This window comes from Electrona antarctica (assembly GCF_951216825.1).
Source record: "Electrona antarctica genome assembly, chromosome: 7".
NCBI classification, from domain to species: Eukaryota; Metazoa; Chordata; class Actinopteri; order Myctophiformes; family Myctophidae; genus Electrona; species Electrona antarctica.
This window is the reverse complement of record NC_136812.1, coordinates 9,904,790-9,924,031: the sequence shown is the minus strand read 5'-3', so window position 1 is coordinate 9,924,031 and position 19,242 is coordinate 9,904,790. Positions and strand designations below refer to the sequence as shown.

The window sequence follows — 19,242 nt, the reverse complement described above, 5'->3', positions numbered from 1 at the left end:
GTTGAAAATCCCTGCTTTAAATGACTGGTTATGCCGCAAAGACCATCTGTGTAGAGGTGTTTGTGGTTTTCCGTGTGTGTGCGTGCGTGCGTGCGTGCGTGCGTGCGTGCGTGCGTGCGTGCGTGCGTGTGTGTGTGTGCGTGCGTGTGTGTAGAGGTGATGATGAGGTTAGGGGTGGTGGGCCCCCTACCGCGGGTTATCTGACTGAGTGTGTCATATCGGCAGGGAGGGAGAAACGTGGGGACAGCCCAGTCGCTGAAGCTGTGTCTGTGTGTGTGTGTGCGTGCGTGTGTGTCTGTGTGTGCGTGCCCGTGTAGCCTCACCAGGTGACTGATTGCACCCTGCCACCATGGCCGTGACACTCCGCCCTCCCCTCAGCCTCTCCAGAGACCCCCGACCATTCATTATCCTCAAGGCCCCTCCCCTCCGAGGAGCTGGCCGTCCACGAGCATCAAATCTACCATAACCTTGGATGTCCCTCTCTCTCTCTCTCTCTCCCTCTCCCTCTCTCGCTCTCTCTCTCTCCCCATTCCTCTTTCCATCTCTCTCTCTCTCTCCCTCTCCCTCTCTCGCTCTCTCTCTCTCCCCATTCCTCTTTCCATCTCTCTGTCTCTCTCCCCTCCCCCTCCCCCTCTTGTAGACTGGGTGGGGTGGGGGAATATGGATTAAATGTTGAGAATGGAAAACAGTGTTTGTGTGTTTACAATGTGCAGTCAGTGCTACGGTCTGTCCACACAGACAGACAGAGAGACTGACTGACTGTGTGTTTACAATGTGCTACGGTCTGTCCACACAGACAGACAGAGAGAGACTGACTGACTGACAGACACTGCTGACTCCAAGTGGAAAAGAAAACAAGGCAAGGGGGGGGGGAGGGGGGGGGGCGGGGGGGGTCGACTCCGAGTAACAGGAACGTTTTCCTCCGCCGCTTGCTCTAATGGTGTTGCTGTACATGCTCATTTTCAAGAGTGCATTTTTGGCATAAGATGGAGATGGGGAGAATGAGGGGAGAGAGAGAGAGAGAGAGAGAGAGAGAGAGAGAGAGAGAGAGAGAGAGAGAGAGAGAGAGAGAGAGAGAGAGAGAGAGAGAGGGCTCAGTAGGCGAGAGGTGACTTTGGCTTTTAGGTTAAGTCACGTCCAAATCATGTCGATTTCCCCCAACTTGAGTTATGGCACTACTTCCGTTGTTTGGTCGGCATGCAAGTGATTGGAAAGAGAAAAAAGGTGTGCCTTTGTATATATATATGTGCACTTAGGCGGGCTTCCTCACGGCGAAACCCAGAGCGCTAATTTAACTCTGGACGTAGAAATGGAACCCGTACGAGGGTTCCATTTATAATTAAACACTGCTGATTTACCGTGTAGTCGTGTGCCGTTCTGCTGACCATGACTCTTATTAGCAGCGGATCAGTCACGCACATGTAAGCATGTAATTACCAGAGAGGGGGGAGGAGACGGAGGAGGGGAAACGAGGGAAAAGAGGAGGTGAGCGCGTGTGTGTGTGTGTGTGTGTGTGTGTGTGTGTGTGTGTGTGTGTGTGTGTGTGTGTGTGTGTGTGTGTGTGTGCGTGCAAGGCAGCTTGATTTATTATCCCATCACCTTGACCTTGTGACTGCGAGATGCAGCTCAATTAAGCCGGCTTGGCCTGCTGTACTGTGTTCTGATCTACTCCACACTTCCCCATCACTCACAGCTCCTCTGCCTCGCTTTACATTCACTGTAAAATATACTCTTGCGTTCATTCAACTCGTACGAATGAAATTAAATTTGTAACTAAATACACTCTAAATACACGATTTTGCCGTGTTCCCTTTGGGGTATTACTCGGCCACTCTCCATCCACCCTTCTAGTGCTGTGGCCGTTTAAGAACAATGATTATGAAAGAAAATGCTTACAATATTAAAATCACTGGGAAAAATAAAGAAAAAGAGATACGATTCCAATGTGATTCCCGTGCTCATTCTGCAGTTTGCTGTGAGTGAGTGGGTTCTGTCACGAGTGAGTGTGTGGCGCCGGCGAGGTGAAGAAAATCAATATCCACCCCAGGTGGTTGTACGCGGTGAGACTAGAGTGGACGTGTGATAGACGAAATGACTGTTTATCAACCTGGGACGCTCGCCGGCTACAAGTGCTTTGGACCTGATGTGGACGCCAACTTTACCACCATGTGGTTAACCTCCTTACCACGACGCCAACATCATTTACCCCCTTCTGGGACCCATGACCTCCTTTCATCATTTACCCCCTTCTGGGACCCATGACCTCCTTTCAAACCATTCTGCTAGTCTAGGTTGGCTCCGGGTAGAGGACAGCGTTATGGGATTGACATTAGAAATTGCCCTCAATGCCCTCAGTACCCGCATACCTGACTACGGTAATTACCTCGAAAAAGTCAGTGACACCCACAGACACAACACTAGGGGGAGCGAGAACGATCTGGTACAACCCACTTATAAAATAAACATCAGTAAATGTAGTTCTCCTTCTACAGCGCAGTGTGGAAGGCCCCGACACCTTCCCTAACAAAATGCAGATCACTGGCCTACATTCAGTAGGCCAAAAGGAGAGGAAATAATGACTTCTCCCTTAGACAGGTGATGATCACCCCCCTCCCTCGTCCTTACACCCCCTTTCTGCGTTTTCTTCCACTCATATACTGTACACATAGTGTTTTTATATGCAGAAGGAGGAGGAGAGGACACTGGAGCAGCACGGACAGTGTTTTTTATATGTTGTGATGAGATTGAATTTTGTTGTTACTTTTCATGTCATGTTAATGAATTTAACCCATTTTGACCTGAGATCAGATTCTAAAAATGTCTTCTACATCCTGACAGTTTTCTGAAAAAGCTATGTTTCTATGTCAGTCGTTCTTCGATTTTTCAAAAATAGCAGACCTACAAGCTCATAGCGCGCCACTCGGTGGCGCGCTATGAGCTTGTAGATCTGCTATTTTTCAATAGCTAAAGCATAACATAATGCTAACACCAAAAGGGGTTCCCGCCCAAAATGGGTTACACATACTGTAGGACCCGAATGGAAACAAGACCGCAAGGACCTTGTTTTGATGCTATCCTTTTAGACCAAGAGTTTGACTGTACAGTACTCTTTATTTCATTATTATGTCTAATATAGTATTCAATCAATCAATAAATCAAGTCACCTGCAAAGGCTTTGGAGATGTTGTCCTTCTTCCACTCCCAGGGCTGGTCGTATTCGTCGGCCGGCCTCTCGTCGTCCTGGGGCAGCCTGCTGCTCTCCTTGGCCTCCTCGTGGGCCTCGCTGTAGCCCGGTGGTCCCCGGCCCGGCCCGCTGTAGCCCGGTGGTCCCCGGCCGGGCCCGCTGTAGCCCGGTGGTCCCCGGCCTGGCCCGCTGTAGCCCGGTGGTCCACGGCCCGGCCCGTGGCTCCGCTCATCCTCGTAGGGGGTGTCGTAGAGCTGGACCTCTCCCCGTGTCCACCCCCCTCCTCCAGGGCCACGCTGGAGCTCTGTCAGGCCAACACACACAGTCACGTACGTTACATACAGTCACATACAACATGTTACTGTAGCCAAAACCAAGCCAGGAATGGTGAAGCGCACTGATGTCGCATCAGCAGAGCAGTGGTGGAAAAAGAATGTTTTTTGTGTCTCAAATTGTTTACTTAAGTAAAAGTATCAATACTGCAATGCAGAAATAGTCAGATAATAAAAAGTTGGGGCACGGTGGCGCAGTCGGTAGTGCTGTCGCCTCACAGCTAGTCAGCGCTGGGTTTGATTCCCGCTGGGGACGCTGTGTGCGCTGGGGGCGTGTTCTCTCCTCCACGTCAGTGCCATTACCTTAGGTGGGGTTGGCAAAAGGGCCTTTCTGTGTGCATGTTCTCCCCGTGTCCCCTAGGGTAGGTACCCTCACAAAAAACATGCAGTAATCCTGGTCTCTAAACTACCTCCCCCTGGCCAGCTGGGTGCCCGATGGAGGGGAAAGGAACAGGTTGGAATAATGTGTTCCTTCCACGCGCTACGTCCAACCCGGGGAAACTCCCCCGTCAGGTGAAAAGAAGCAACGTGGACTCCTCATGGAATGAAGGAAGCATGAGGTCAGTCCGTTGCTCTCCCCAGGTTGGCAAAGGGTGTGTAGCGCCCAGGATTACATTAGATAATTAATACTGGGTGAAAAACATGGGCTGCAAAAATCGTGGGATAAAAATTAGGAGGGAAAAACTAACAAAAAAAAAAAGGTAATAAAAAGTTTACTTGAGTAAAAAGTACAAATGTTTTGGCATCAAAATATACTTAAAGTACCACAAGTAAAAAGTACTAATTATGCAGAATGTCCCATCTAAAATGTGTCTTTTGAAAATAGTAGCTCTACAAGCTCGGCTATTTTCAAATGGCCAACGTTTAAATAGGGCTGAAGTGGTAAATGTACTGTATGTTTTGTAATAATAATAATAATCAAAATCTACATAGTAAGTAAGTGGGGTGACTGTGGCTCAGGAGGTAGAGCAGGTCGTCCAATGATCCATGGGTCGGCGGTTCGAATCCCGGCTCCTCCTGTCTACATGTCGAAGTGTCCTTGGGCAAGACACTGAACGGCCCAAATTGCTCCCGATGTGCTGGTTGGTGCCTTGCATGGCTTCCGCGGCAATCGGTGTATGAATGTGTGTGTGAATGGGTGAATGTAATGCACAATCTATGTAAAGCTATGTAAAGCGCCTTGGATAAAGGCGCTATATAAATGCACCATTTACCATTTACCATTTAAGTATAACGTTTTCAAATAATTTCAGTAAAAGTAGAATATTTGTAGTGGAGTAGGTCGAGTATAGAAAAATGGAAATACTCCACTAAAGTAAATATTCCACACATCTGTCTGTAAGCGACGGGGCACACACTCAGGGAATCTGAAAAGCTGTCGGAACACGACGAGGTTCCACTAAACAAGAGTGAAATGATCATTGCCACGACGAGACGTGCACAGCAAAATGCCTATTGATTGTCGACCTGACTGGGACTGGCGTGGAGAGACAAATTGTGTTTGCACAGCTTGCCGTAGGCTCAGCGGCTCGTATGTGTGGGCTTAAATTGGCCTTGGGCGAGACGCTGGGGGGACTCAAATCATCTCCCTCCTTTCAACACCCACGGCTCTTCAACATCTGATCACACATCAATCATTTCTCAACGCGGAGTTCTGAAAAATCATAATAATCCAAGGATGAATTTCTCAACTGACAGCCCCGTAAATCCACCTCCGAAAAGCCATTCATCAACCGTCCTCAACGTCAAAAATGTGAAGAGTTTGCAGCATCTCTCAGAGACAAGATAAGATAAATCATGTTGGATCTTTTCTAAACCATACCGGATGTGTGTGAGCGAGGCCCCTGGCTTTGTACAGCCGTTTTGCTTATAAATAAATGCTCAGGAGTCAAGTAAAGGGGCCACGTCCTCACAGTACACACAGAAATCCTGAATGAGCGACAGAGCACTTTGGATATCATTGTCCAGAATGCTATACTGTACATGCACTGAGCGAGACGCATCCTTTGAGTGATTGTGGGCAGATCACTCCAACACTATAGTCTGCAAAGGAAAGTTAAATTGATTAGTAGCTCTCCTCTCCCAAAAGCAGAACAATTTTCCGCTTGTAGTGCACAGAGAGCTACTGTAGCTGTGCAAAGCACTGAGACGCGATACTCGGCTACTAGGTACTACTAGGTAGGAGCGCTCCTGTCACAGAAATGCAGGGCAGATAAGTGCTGCCAGCTCAAAAAAACGTATGTGGAGGCAGGGGGGACAGTATGTGGAGGCAGGGGGGACAGTGTGTGGAGGCAGGGGGGGACAGTATGTGGAGGCAGGGGGGACAGTGTGTGGAGGCAGTGGGGGACAGTGTGTGGAGGCAGGGGGGACAGTGTGTGGAGGCAGGGGGGACAGTATGTGGAGGTAGGGGGGACAGTATGTGGAGGCAGGGGGGACAGTGTGTGGAGGCAGGGGGGGACAGTGTGTGGAGGCAGGGGGGACAGTGTGTGGAGGCAGGGGGGACAGTATGTGGAGGCAGGGGGGGACAGTGTGTGGAGGCAGGGGGGACAGTGTGTGGAGGCAGGGGGGACAGTGTGTGGAGGCAGGGGGGACAGTATGTGGAGGCAGGGGGGGACAGTGTGTGGAGGCAGGGGGGACAGTGTATGGAGGCAGGGGGGACAGTATGTGGAGGCAGGGGGGACAGTATGTGGAGGCAGGGGGGACAGTATGTGGACAGTATGTGGACAGTGTGTGGAGGCATGGGGGACAGTATGTGGAGGCAGGGGGGACAGTATGTGGAGGCAGGGGGGACAGTGTGTGGAGGCAGGGGGGACAGTATGTGGAGGCAGGGGGGACAGTGTGTGGAGGCAGGGGGGACAGTATGTGGAGGCAGGGGGGGACAGTATGTGGAGGCAGGGGGACAGTGTGTGGAGGCAGGGGGGGACAGTATGTGGAGGCAGGGGGACAGTGTGTGGAGGCAGGGGGGGACAGTATGTGGAGGCAGGGGGGACAGTATGTGGAGGCAGGGGGGACAGTGTGTGGAGGCAGGGGGGACAGTGTGTGGAGGCAGGGGGGACAGTGTGTGGAGGCAGGGGGGACAGTGTGTGGAGGCAGGGGGGACAGTGTGTGGAGGCAGGGGGGACAGTGTGTGGAGGCAGGGGGGACAGTGTGTGGAGGCAGGGGGGACAGTGTGTGGAGGCAGGGGGGGACAGTGTGTGGAGGCAGGGGGGGACAGTGTGTGGAGGCAGGGGGGACAGTGTGTGGGGGCAGGGGGGACAGTATGTGGAGGCAGGGGGGGACAGTGTGTGGAGGCAGGGAGGACAGTATGTGAACACGGCCCCTAATGCAACTAAAGTCCTCCACCTGTTCACTTGAATGTATCCAGACCACCTTTTGTAGGACCGTTTAGCTGTCCACAGCAGTGTTTCTCAAACCTTTTCAGCTCGACACCCAAAGAGAAATGTGGGGTCTCCCTGGGACCCAAATTCACAAAAATGTACACACATCTAAAACATTTAATAACCCATAACCCGAAAAAAACATATGCAAACCACTAGTACTAGTTGGACTCCTAATATGCCATAGTGTTGTAGTAGCCTAAATAAGTGTTCGGAAGAAAACCTGAAGACTTGACATGCGGTAATTGGGTATTATGATCAAAATAAGAACATTATTTATAATGGTGTGTAAAAAAGAAAATCTAGCTAGCTAGCTCAACTGTCTGGGCACCTAGGCTGCTAAGCCAGCCTGACGGCGTGCCGCGGGTTCGACTCCCGATCCCGACGGCCTTTGCCGCGTGTCTTCCCCCATCTCTCTCCCCATTTCCTGTCAGTCTACTTTCAACCTATCAATAAAGGCAGAAAAAGCCAAAAATAAATCTTTAAAAAAATAAATAATCTAAAATTTTCCACAGACAAGACCAAGTATGTACGGACCTCTGGGCTGTATACAATAGATAGATAAGATAAGGGGCAGTGCAGATACAATAGAAAGATAAGGGGCAGTGCAGATGGGTGCCAGACAGAGACAGAATGATATCCACAGTGGAAGCGTGGGGAGACAGACAACATCTGGCCCTGGAGCCTTCTGGGTTTACTGTCTGTATAGTTTGAACCTCCTCAGTTTTGATTGTTATAGTGGTGGAGGAGTAGAGAGTCTGGCGTCGGGCTGTGAAAGAGATGTGAAGGTGTGTGTGTGTGTGTGTGTGTGTGTGTGTGTGTGTGTGTGTGTGTGTGTGTGTGTGTGTGGGTGTGTGTATGAGAGGGTGCAGAGAAATTGGCTGTCTCGATTGTAGTTTAACAACAGGGTGAGTGGCCTCTCTCTGGTGGAGTACATTATGGCCCCACATGGGCTGCCTGTATTTTGGTCGCTCACAGCTTAAGGCTAGCCTCGTTAGAATCTCCCCATGACAATGACCACAGAGTTTGAGAGGTCCCTCTAATCTACTCTACTCCAATTATTGTTTGGCAGAGTTAATTTGTTTTGTATAGTTGTTTTTCGTCCACTTTGTTGTTGAGAGATATGAGATCTGTGAGGAATATTCATCACACTTCTCCAGTGCTTCCGTGACCACGGGGAGCGATAGTTCATTTCTCAGTATAATCGTCATTTATGAAGTTTAAATAATAAATATAGTCCTAATGCCCCATGTGAAAATGTGGGCTAAATCTGTAAAGGAACCAAATTGCCACGGTCAGTTAATTATGTTGGAAATACATTTCAAAGGTTTTGACCTACATTGTTTTACAGTACATATTTTTTGTATGGTGGGTGTAGTGGCTGATAGTGACCCCCAATAAGTATATGTATGGTGGGTGTATCGGCTGATAGCGACCCCCAATAAGTCCATCCGCCGGCAGGCTAAGCCTGTGAGATAAAACTATAATGACGCGCACAATAAAAGGACCCACGTCAAAACAAAAGCCCATACTTCACTTTTCTTCAGTGCACCAAATATTGCACCAATAGTACCAATAGTAAGACGCCTAAGGGCAAGAAGCGATCTCGCCCAAAAAGGGCAAGGTTGTGTGCACGCATCCGCCTCGTTGACGGCAGACTGCTGGGCGAGCGCTGCCGCTTTGGCATGGGGGGGGGGGCAGATCAACATGGAATGAATTCTGTACTGGCCATATATGGAGCGTGTCTTGAGTGTACACTGGGTTTGATGTGGTCAGATCAACATATGGAATGTCAACAGGTCAGCTCCATATATGGAGATCTAAGGGTGGTAGAAAAAATGTGGGATAAAAAAACAAATCCACCTCTCCCACCTCTACCCCCACGGTCAAACCAGCATTCATGTGAGCAGGTGAGTGCCATTATTTATAGCCACTGGAGGCCACCCACAAAGACACTGCCACCAACACAGTGCCAAAGCGATGCCTTCATCCATCAAGCCCAACAATTAAATCCCATCACCGAATCCAGTGCACAAATGCTTGTGTGACTACACAGTACACACCTGTCAAGCGAAACAATGCATAGTATAAATCAGCCCACCCACCCACCCACCCACCCACCCACCCACCCACACACACACACACACACACACACACACACACACACACACACACACACACACACACACACACACACACACACACACACACACACACACACACACACACACACACACACACACACACACACACACACACACACACACACACACACACACACACACACACACACACACACACACACACACACACAGACACACACAGACCAAAGTGCTGTTCACAACAAGCACTATAACTCCTCTAACTCCAGTGGAGTCCACACCGCAACTATAACAAAGACGACGGTGAACTGTGTAGTTATGGTTACAGTGCATCAACACGCACACACGTAACATTAACATTGCCAGCCGCTGGGGCGATGTCAGAGATAAACTTTTGTTTCCTCGCTCATAGCTCCTCAGTAATGCCTCCTAATCCTAATTCCTAGCTCCTTGGAGCAGGAATAATACTAGACTTGGCATGGTATGGTCCGCAAAATAGCGGAGCGACTTGTACTTCCGGTTGGAGTGAGGATAAGTGGAGCTATAGGACAGAACAGGACCCCACTGACCTTTAATTATAGGGCCCTCATCATGCGAGGGTCATATTTCTATTGCACACAACTTGCAGTCATTGGAGACAATGTAATGTCTCTACTATGGAAATCTGCTAAACGGCGGCAGGAAAGAAAATAAGCACAAAACATCCCTTCATGGGAACCCCTAATGAATGCTGGATAAAGGATGAAACTAAATGGCTTATGAATGAGCTACTAAAAAGGTGGCAACAAGCCTTGTACAGTCCCCTGATGATCGGCCAAGCTATGAATAAGAGAGTTTACAAACACATACTGGTCAGGAGAGCGACACATTTGTGACCAGATTTGACTGAGAGACTGCCATTGCGCAAATTCCAGCTTTTCACCAGAGGAGAAAAACTTTTTTCCCAAAATGAGTTGATAGCACAGGCAGAATCTTCACATACTAGAGCATGTCTGAAATAAGTGTCAGAGCTGAAATCGACATGTAAATATGAAATAGATGCTTAAACATGTAGCTAGGTGTAATGTTAGAGACCACAGAAGTGAACCTTTCAAGCTTGTTTTCTCAACTCGCTGTTTCTCTGCAAGACATTACTCTATAAGCCATATCTCCAAAACTGGTGGGCCAAACTGAACAACCAATATGTCAATTTGAAGCTATGATTCCCTGCTTTCATATGACATGAACGAAAATTCAAAAAAATCCAATGGCAGTCCCTTAGTCAAATTTAGTCACATTTGTTAATGTTTACAACACCACCTTGACAAGATGGGCCGTGGAGTGACGACATGCAATGTTGTAATTATCTCAATCTCTCTCAAATTCCCGAAAAGCACAAGCCTCTGTTCGATGATAACCAGACAGAGGGAGAATGACGGTACCAACTAAGCGCTTGCATTCATCTATCGGTGGGCCTTTTTTCACGGCAAAATGGTGTATTACACACACACCGAGTTGTGCATTTAGGGTGTGGATTGAAAAGGACCAGAATAGACTAGAATGTGGGGTAAACAACACCAACTGCCATGCACTCAGAAGAGACGACATACGTCATCATCATATCTGTGATCATGGACAGCGACCACACCTCAGGGTTCTATGGGCATGGAGACGGAGGTGTTGGAGAAGGCGATAACTGATCCTGAGGCAAGACATCCTTCCTCCTGGGAGGAGTGGCTGAGAGTCAGTCGGCTACGTCAGCACTGATACGAAGGTAGCGCCGACGTGGCGCAAACTGAAGAAGACATTTACAATCCGTCTTCCACCTGAGAACGACTCAAACTACGTACATAAAAGCCCATTTTTACGGTTTACGACTCACGAGTAAATAGCCTATCGCTTTTTCCCCCCATATCCATTATTTTTGTATTCCCCCCCAAAAGAAAAAAGGTTTTCAAGTTTTTAAGAATAATTTTACACATTTTAAATGTGAATATGAATGAATGAATGAATGAATGAATGAATGAATGAATGATTTTATTTAAGTGTGATGCCACCACGTGGCCCATCCCTCATGGGATTATATGACAACACCTCAAATATACTTACAATATTCACAAATATCTCTAGCTATAAATAAGCTAGAGATATTCAGAATGCAGCAGTATGTGCCATGTAGCGGTACCTGTAGCCTACTGACCAAGACCAGAAGGAGAGTCATTTTAGAATATATTTTTCCCTCACAGTTAGATCACTCAGGTCTTCTGGCACTGTCCTTTTATTTGTTCCCTGGGTGAGAACAAATAACTACAGAGAGGCAGTATTTAGTTATAGCTTTTCGCCTCTGAACAGGCTGCCAGAGGAGCTGAGGACATTACACTCTGCAAACAACTGTAAAATCAGTCATAAAATATATAGCTGCAAGCAGAGATAAGACGGGGACCGGGCTCGAGTCGACCTGGTAGGAGACAGAGTAATATAGTAAGAGAGTGGAGTAGAAACCGAGCTACACTTCCTAACCATCTGTCCATTGTACCAAGACATCAGAGACACATACTTCCCACAGATTACAACCACACACGGAGATTTTGAAAACATGACCAATGACAAAAAACTCCCATATCTGCTGGGCGAAGTACAACAATGTGCAACCACAGCAGCATGATTCGTGAGTTGCTGTGATAGGAGAAGGATATCAAACGGAACACAACCACCCTAAAGACTAATCATTGTGTCTATTCCTGCACTATACCTGCATCCAGTGATCTTGGTACATATAAATTGATCTATTGAAGATTCTGACTTTCAAATGTACATATTTTTTGTTTTGATTGTATTGCTGTATTGTTGTATTGTGCTTTGGCAATGTAAACGTATGTTTTCTCATGCCAATAAAGCCCTTTGAATTGAATTGCATTGAGTGGCGACACTATAGCGTTGACTCCCATTGTAACAATGGAATGAGGACATGCTCATTCTATCTCAATGGGATAGTTCCAGCCATAGGAGCAATGTTTGGAACTATAGCCCATAGGCACCCGCTTTGCGGCGAGATCAAAGCGTGTCGCTACTCTCCTACTCTACACCCAGGTTGGAGACTGGGAGATGACGTCACTTCTATTGTTACGGGTTGTCTGTCAGCGCTGTACTCCCGCAGCCAACCATGCATTAGCAGGGTCCAGACTCTTCTGCACAAATGAATGCTAATGCAATTTCAGGGTTACGAACATCCCAGGAGTGGATCGTATAATTTATACAATCATTATTAATTGGGAGATCTAAAGGTCAAAGGTTCTTTGAAAAACAATAGGGGCCAAGGCCCCTATTGTTTTTCTACTGTTTTTTTCTACTCTATTAGGGACGAAGACCCTAATAAATGATCAGGTATTAAGACATACCTTTTTAAATTTTATTTTAATCTACGCTAGTTTACTACTGTGCTACACCGGTCTCGCTGTTCTACCATGTCCTCCTATATTATCATTTCCTTATATCACCATTCACCAATATTCACCATTCATTTTAGCTGTATTTTCATCGTATCGTTAATCCCCTTGTATTGCAATTATGCACAAAAGGGTGCCAAATAAGCAACGCTTGATTAACTGATTGATTGATCACAGCAGCGATCTAGCGCAGCTGGGCCAGGGCATTCACATTCCCTCGCTAACACATTCTCGGGGCGTCCCAACACGAGACACGGATCCCAACGGAGTCTGTTCTGTGGAGTCAGTCAATTGCGACCTTCAGATAAGAAGCTTGACACAAGATAAGATTCAGATAATGTTTCTGAAAACAACAGCCGCACATCGATAGCTTGGGAGCCAAGCAGCTTGCGGCGGGAGAAGTAAGTACATAGACCTTTGAATATTAACCCATTTTGACCTGACGTAAAAAATAAAATAAAAAAGTATTCTGAAAGAATATATATTCAAAGATCTGTGCCGCATTTTCACGATTTAAAAGAAATAGCAGACCTACAAGCTTGTAGCGCGCCACTCGGTGGCGCGCTATGAGCTTGTAGATCTGCTATTTTTCAATAGCTAAAGCATAACATAATGCTATGTTCCCGCCCAGAATGGGTTAAGCGAACATATTGAATATCATACCAAAGGAGAGGGAAAGAAATTGAAATAGTAGGCGTTTTTTTTTCTTGTCCACAGCCTGCGGGCGGCCCTGCCGACGACGAGGTGCACTCAGTCATGTGAGCGGGAAAGAGCACTAATGCAAAAATGGGAGGGTTCACCGGTGAGAGGGAGGCAGAGCCCAACTTTAACCTTCACACGCTATTGGATGGCACCGTTGTCACCATGGAGACCATGAGAGGAAGCCCTGGAGGAAAGGCCCTGGGGTTATGGAAGGAAGGAGGGAGGGGAGGGGAGGGTAGGGGGGGAGGAGAGAGGAGCGGGAGCCGTGGAAGAGAGGGGGAAAAAAAAGACGGTAAAAAGAGGAAGAGGAGGAGAGAGTCGGAAACAGGTAGAGGATGATGATGAGGAGGTAAGGAACGAGGCAAGGAGGAGGAGGAGGGAGGGAGGGGAGGAGTGATGAGAGAACAGGAGCAGGGAAGAGATGTGGGTGGGAGGGAGGAGGTGGGAGGGTGGGTGGGTATGGTGGTGGTTGGGGTGCTGTCAGCGTTTGATGTTAAGTCATAGAGACAGAGAGGCAGTGTGGCTGAACGGCACGCTGCTCTATACCTGCGCTGGCTGCATGGGAGCAGCACCGTACACACACACACCGCTACACCCCCCCCCCCCCCCCCCCCCCCCCCCCACCGCACACACCGTACACACACACAGTGTCAACGACACAACCAGGAGCTGCAACACATGAAGGAGGAGAAATGAAACCAGACAGAGAGCGCATGATAAATGGATGAGAAACCTGATGGTGGAAAACAGGGTGACAGACAGACTTTGACGGAAGAGTGTGTGTGTGTGTGTGTGTGTGTGTGTGTGTGTGTGTGTACGTGTGCGCATGCCATTCCACAGCAACCACAGAGAGTAGACAAACATAGAGAGAGAGACAGAGACAGATCTAGAGTGACCATAAAGCCTGCATGGTCTTTCAAAGAGATGTGCGTGACAAAAGGTCAGTTATCACTGCTATGAACACACAGAGAGGCCGGCAGGGGTTTCGGAGATTACGGTTGATCCTCCCGGCTCAAGAAGGGAAATGAGGATGTGCCGATCAAACCTCCAGCCCCCCCTGTACGTGCCCGTTAACTTAGTCTGACCATAATGAAGCCACGGCAACAACAGCACTGACAAACAGGGCAGGGCCAACACGTCCCAGAGAGGCAGATTATAGGGCTGTCTAGACTCCCTCAGGGCCGACAGGGGTTCTCGAGATGGAGAGTTAATGGTGAGAGGGAGGGAGGGGGGGGTCCACTACACGACTAGGGGGCTAACGGGGGCGGGGGATGCAGAGGGGAGATAGAGATGTTAGAACAGAAGTGACAAATGGAAATGGATGGATCTGAGGCTAGAGGATTGGAGACAATGACATGGGAGGAAGGGGGGGGGGGGGGGTGAGAGAGAGAGAGAGAGGGGACGCTGGATAGAGAGACATTCCTGAAGGGCAGAGCTGTGAGACTAATGTCTAAAGCTTACAAATCCGTCAAATCCGCACACCATTGTGCCACTTATAGTCTAAATTAGGATGAAAGGATAAGGTCGGAGCAGTAATATATATTTTTTTTCTTATCAACATAACCTACAAAACGTCCAAGACTGAAAAAGGCATTTGTCTACTTACAAGAATGATCCATCTTGTCAGAATAAATAGGAAGTCATACAGTAGGACTCCACTATTGTCCAAAACGTCAATGTAATTCATAACTGTAATGGTCACGGGCATTGTATCTTCTTCCCGGAATCAGATCATAACAGGCTTTCAGAATGTGTGGCGACAGAGGTCAAAATGCTATCCGCTCTCGCTTCATAATTATACTTTTTTATTTTTCTCTTTCAGATTCTGTAAAAAAAAAAAATCGGTACACAGTAGGCTATCTCCATAGTCATGTGATCATGACGGATCTGTCCGATATTTCATATTCCATGATCCTAATGGGCTAACATTGGCTTCCAAAGTATGGATTGGCCCGTTTTGAACAAAATGTTTAAGGTCATGAACGCAGCATGCAATTTACGTGAAACTTTGCACGCACATTCCTACTAGACCGAGGAATAAATCCCACCCTTTTCACATTGTCTGTTATAGCGCCACCCGGTGGATTTTTTGCAAAACACATGTTTGGAACAAAATGCCTCAAATCATGAATTTGAACGTCCAATTGCCGTCAAAGTCGTAAGACGAAATGGCACTCTTTGTGTGACCAGGAGGCCACAATAACCTACCTGACCTGGCGGAGAGCTGTTCTCAGAGGAGCACTTTTTCTAGTTTTGCTATAATTTGATTCATTTTGCATTCAATTGGTAAAATGATGAATCAAATTATTTAAATTAATGGTCAAAGTGAATAAATGGATGTACAAATAAACCATTAAAGAGAGAACTAATAAACCAGAGCCAATCACCCACCTGTTAGGACTCTCTGAGCCTCATACGGTTCCATGTAGCTGTTGTTCTCACAGGGAACGAGTCCAAGGCACGGTTCTGCACGGGGATCCAGACGGGCATCAAATGGATCTGAGTAATCAGTGTCCCTCGCCAACGGTGCAGATGGAACTACCTAAGGGACACAAGCCAATTTGGTACAAAATATTTTTAAAAAAGAATACACCTTATCGCATCCAACATGAAGAGAGGTGATTTTACACTTTACACTGTGAAGTTCTCTTATTTTAGAATGAAATACTTCATTGATCTCCTACAACCTGAATGTTTAAGGCCAATTCCGTTTTCTGGTGCATCCGTGACTAAATGGAACATTGCCCAGTGTGCACGCAGTATGCACAATACATCAATTAAGCCTGGAAACGTCATCTAACATACAAACACACAAGAAAACCCATACGGTAACTAACTCTTACTCATTTGTGAGTGGTTAGAGATTATTCTACATTGATTTGAACTTTTATTGTGGACTCTTTCACCAAACAGGCAGATAAACACAAGGCTGACACACCACTGCCATCTGAGCTAAATATTATGTATTTTATAATATGCATTTCAATACATGATACAGTCCCCAATGAGAACTGCATGCCATGCATGCCCGAAGACGACTGCTCTGCTGGCAGAAGCAGCCGAGGAGTGAGTTGGTTGAGAACATTTGTTCCTCCATACAAGCACAGGAGGAAGGCACTGGTCAGCTGGCACAGCATCAACTACAAAGGCAGCCATATGGTCTGTCTGTCTGTCTCTCTCTCTCACACACACACACACACACACACACACACACACACACACACACACACACACACACACACACACACACACACACACACACACACACACACACACACACACACACACACACACACACACACACACACACACACACACACACACACACACACACACACACACACACACACACACACACACACACACACACACACACACACACACACACACACACACACACACACACACACACACACACACACACACACACACACACACACACACACACACACACGCACCCTCTCCATTCTCTGTTGTCTGTATCGTCCTCTCTCTTTCTCCGTAACACAGACAAGCGGAGTATTGGCCAAACTCCTGCAACACACCCTCACAAAATCACATCCCAGATTCCCTTTAGACATGCAACACACCCTCGCAGAATCACATCCCAGATTCCCTTTAGACATGCAACACACCCTCGCAAAATCACATCCCAGATTCCCTTTAGACATGCAACACACCCTCGCAAAATCACATCCCAGATTCCCTTTAGACATGCAGCACGCCCTCGCAAAATTACATCCAAATCCCACGTGGATTCCGTAACAGGTTATCGATGCGAGGGAAATCTGCAATGTTAATTAGAGCATGGATGTTCCCACAGACAGACCCTGGGAAATTAATGAGGGGCAGCAGCACCAGGACAGAGCGGAGAGAGACGGGAGGTTATCGACACAACTCCAGACCACATCTCTGCCCGACGCACTTCAGACACACTTTTGCACTTGTAGCATTTTTCCAAGGCAGGCCAGAGAGAGTCATGGATTTAACAGCAGCACTGAAAGGTAGTAAAACCCTGGAATATGCTGCTTAACATACTCAGCATGTGGGTTGAATGAATAGAAAGACAAAATCCCAAGAAAAAAAAAACACATGGCGAGGCTCTATCTATCTCTGTCTTTTGTCTCGTGTGTGTATCTCTCCGACACTTTTTCCCTCCCTCCCTCCCTCCCTCCCTCTCTCACGCCTTTTTCTTTTTTTCACTTCACAGTTCTCATCGCAGCAGCTGTGCTTGTGTTTTCCACAACCCACACAACCACATACATCCAAGATGAGGCAGCGGTCCCGATGGCACCAATAACACCGTGACATAAATTACGCCCACGTACGGCACCTGACATATCACCACGATACAACCCTATATGCATGGCCCCACACCCCCCCATGTGAGGATGAGGCCGTCTCTCTCTCAGCTTGCTAAACCAAATCCTGTTTATTATTTATGGGAGGACCAAAACTCAGGGGACTGTGGTGTGTGGCCCCTCCCGATATATTGGTCCGTTTCAAACCCATCAATAACACTTTCTTCCATTAAGCATCGAGGACGGCCAATTTATGGGGCGCTTCTGACCTAATGAGATTTATGGACACAGTGCATATTTGTGACACACACGTCACCAGTCACTTGCTTAGGAGTCTAATCAATAAAGTCGCCTCAGTGACGGAGAGGAGGTGGGTGGGTGAACTTTGTCCTTTTTCACTAATGGGCTCTATGCACACACGCCATTTTGGAAAGAACTTGGGTGTTACCGATGATATTAATGAAGGCTCTGTTCCATTCTGGTCAAACAGAGACAGGGTGCTGCTGATATTGTGCATGTTCGCTCACTGGAAACACTCTGCTACACCAGTGGGTCTCAATTCAAAGTGTCCTTGAGTGGATTCCAAATGGCCCGTACAGGTCTGGAACTGTAACAAATGGAACCTTACAAAGGGTCCATTTGGTTCTATTTGTACACTCTCAGAGTTATGTGGGTCCTTGAAATTTAAACGTTTGAGAACCACTGTACACTAAATGGAACAGAACCGTCATCAGTATAATCAGTAACACCTGTGAAGGAAGTAGGGAAGGGGTCCGGAAGTAGGAAGAGTTATTATGTGTGCACAGAGCCTATGAATTATCTCCTGTCACGCCACACCAGGTTCTAACATTTACCCTCCATATATATTCACGTGAACTTTTATTTTAAAACACACACTCATTTCAAATTCCCGGCTCCAACCTTCCTTTAGCCCGTACTTAACAATGCAAAGAAATAAAAGCCAGACGTGGTTCAGGAGGACTCTTACAGGCTCCTGGTGGTCCTCCAGGGAGACGGCGCTGAGGAGGATCTTGGTGCGGCCCAGCTCCTGAGAGTCCACCTTGATCAGTCGGTGTTTCGGCGACTTCGTGTCCAAACTCGCCGATTTCAGCGGAGACCCGAGGGCGGAGGAGGAGGAATCGGTGTTCCCCCCCGACGACGACTCGCTCCGGAAGCGGCTCTCGTGCGAGTCCTCGTACGGGTCCTCGAAGTCCAGGTTCTTCTGGAGCCGGTACGCCTTGAGGATCTCGCTCTCGGTGTAGTCCGGCGTGGGCGGCTGGGGAGGCACCCTCCTGCTGCCGAAGCTCAGGTAGTCTTTGAGCCACTTGGCCATGGCAGCAGAGCTCCCAGGACGGTGGGGGGGATGAAGGTCGAGAGAGGCTGCAGATAGATAGAGGCAAGAACGTTAGATTTCTTTTTTGGCTTATTGATATAGGATCAAGTGAAGATAGACAGGAAAGAGGGAGAGAGAGAGAAGGGGAGAGACACACAGCAAAGGTTGTCACTTGTCATGAACGGGACTCGAACACGCAACGCACTGTTAGGCCAAATAATTCAAATGTGTGTGTGTGTGTGTGTGTGTGTGTGTGTGTGTGTGTGTGTGTGTGTGTGTGTGTGTGTGTGTGTGTGTGTGTGTGTGTGTGTGTGTGTGTGTGTGTGTGTGCAGAGTAAACTAGAATTCTATCTGGCAGAATACCTGAGCACTGTGACCGGCCCAGAAGAAATACAAATCTTAGTTGGTACAGACTCATTGAGCACAGTCTTGCGATCGAGAAAGGCCGTCATAGGCAGACCTGTCTCCTGAGAGAAGACAGACTAT

The 19,242-nt window shown here is 47.7% G+C and overlaps 1 protein-coding gene across 1 annotated transcript in view; it reads right to left on the bottom strand.

Moving 5' to 3' along the window:
* Positions 1 to 19,242, bottom strand: part of LOC306927366 (SH2 domain-containing adapter protein D-like) — a gene marked incomplete at its 3' end in the record, with an annotated part of 55,298 nt that overhangs the window by 34,465 nt on the left and 1,591 nt on the right. Inside the window, exons 2-4 of the mRNA XM_079507077.1 lie at positions 18,412 to 18,803; positions 15,514 to 15,664; positions 3,165 to 3,488 (exon numbers count right to left, since the gene is read on the bottom strand). Coding sequence (XP_079363203.1) covers positions 3,165 to 3,488; positions 15,514 to 15,664; positions 18,412 to 18,756 — 820 coding nt within the window. The 5' untranslated portion in view covers positions 18,757 to 18,803. The remainder of the gene's footprint in view (positions 1 to 3,164; positions 3,489 to 15,513; positions 15,665 to 18,411; positions 18,804 to 19,242) is intronic.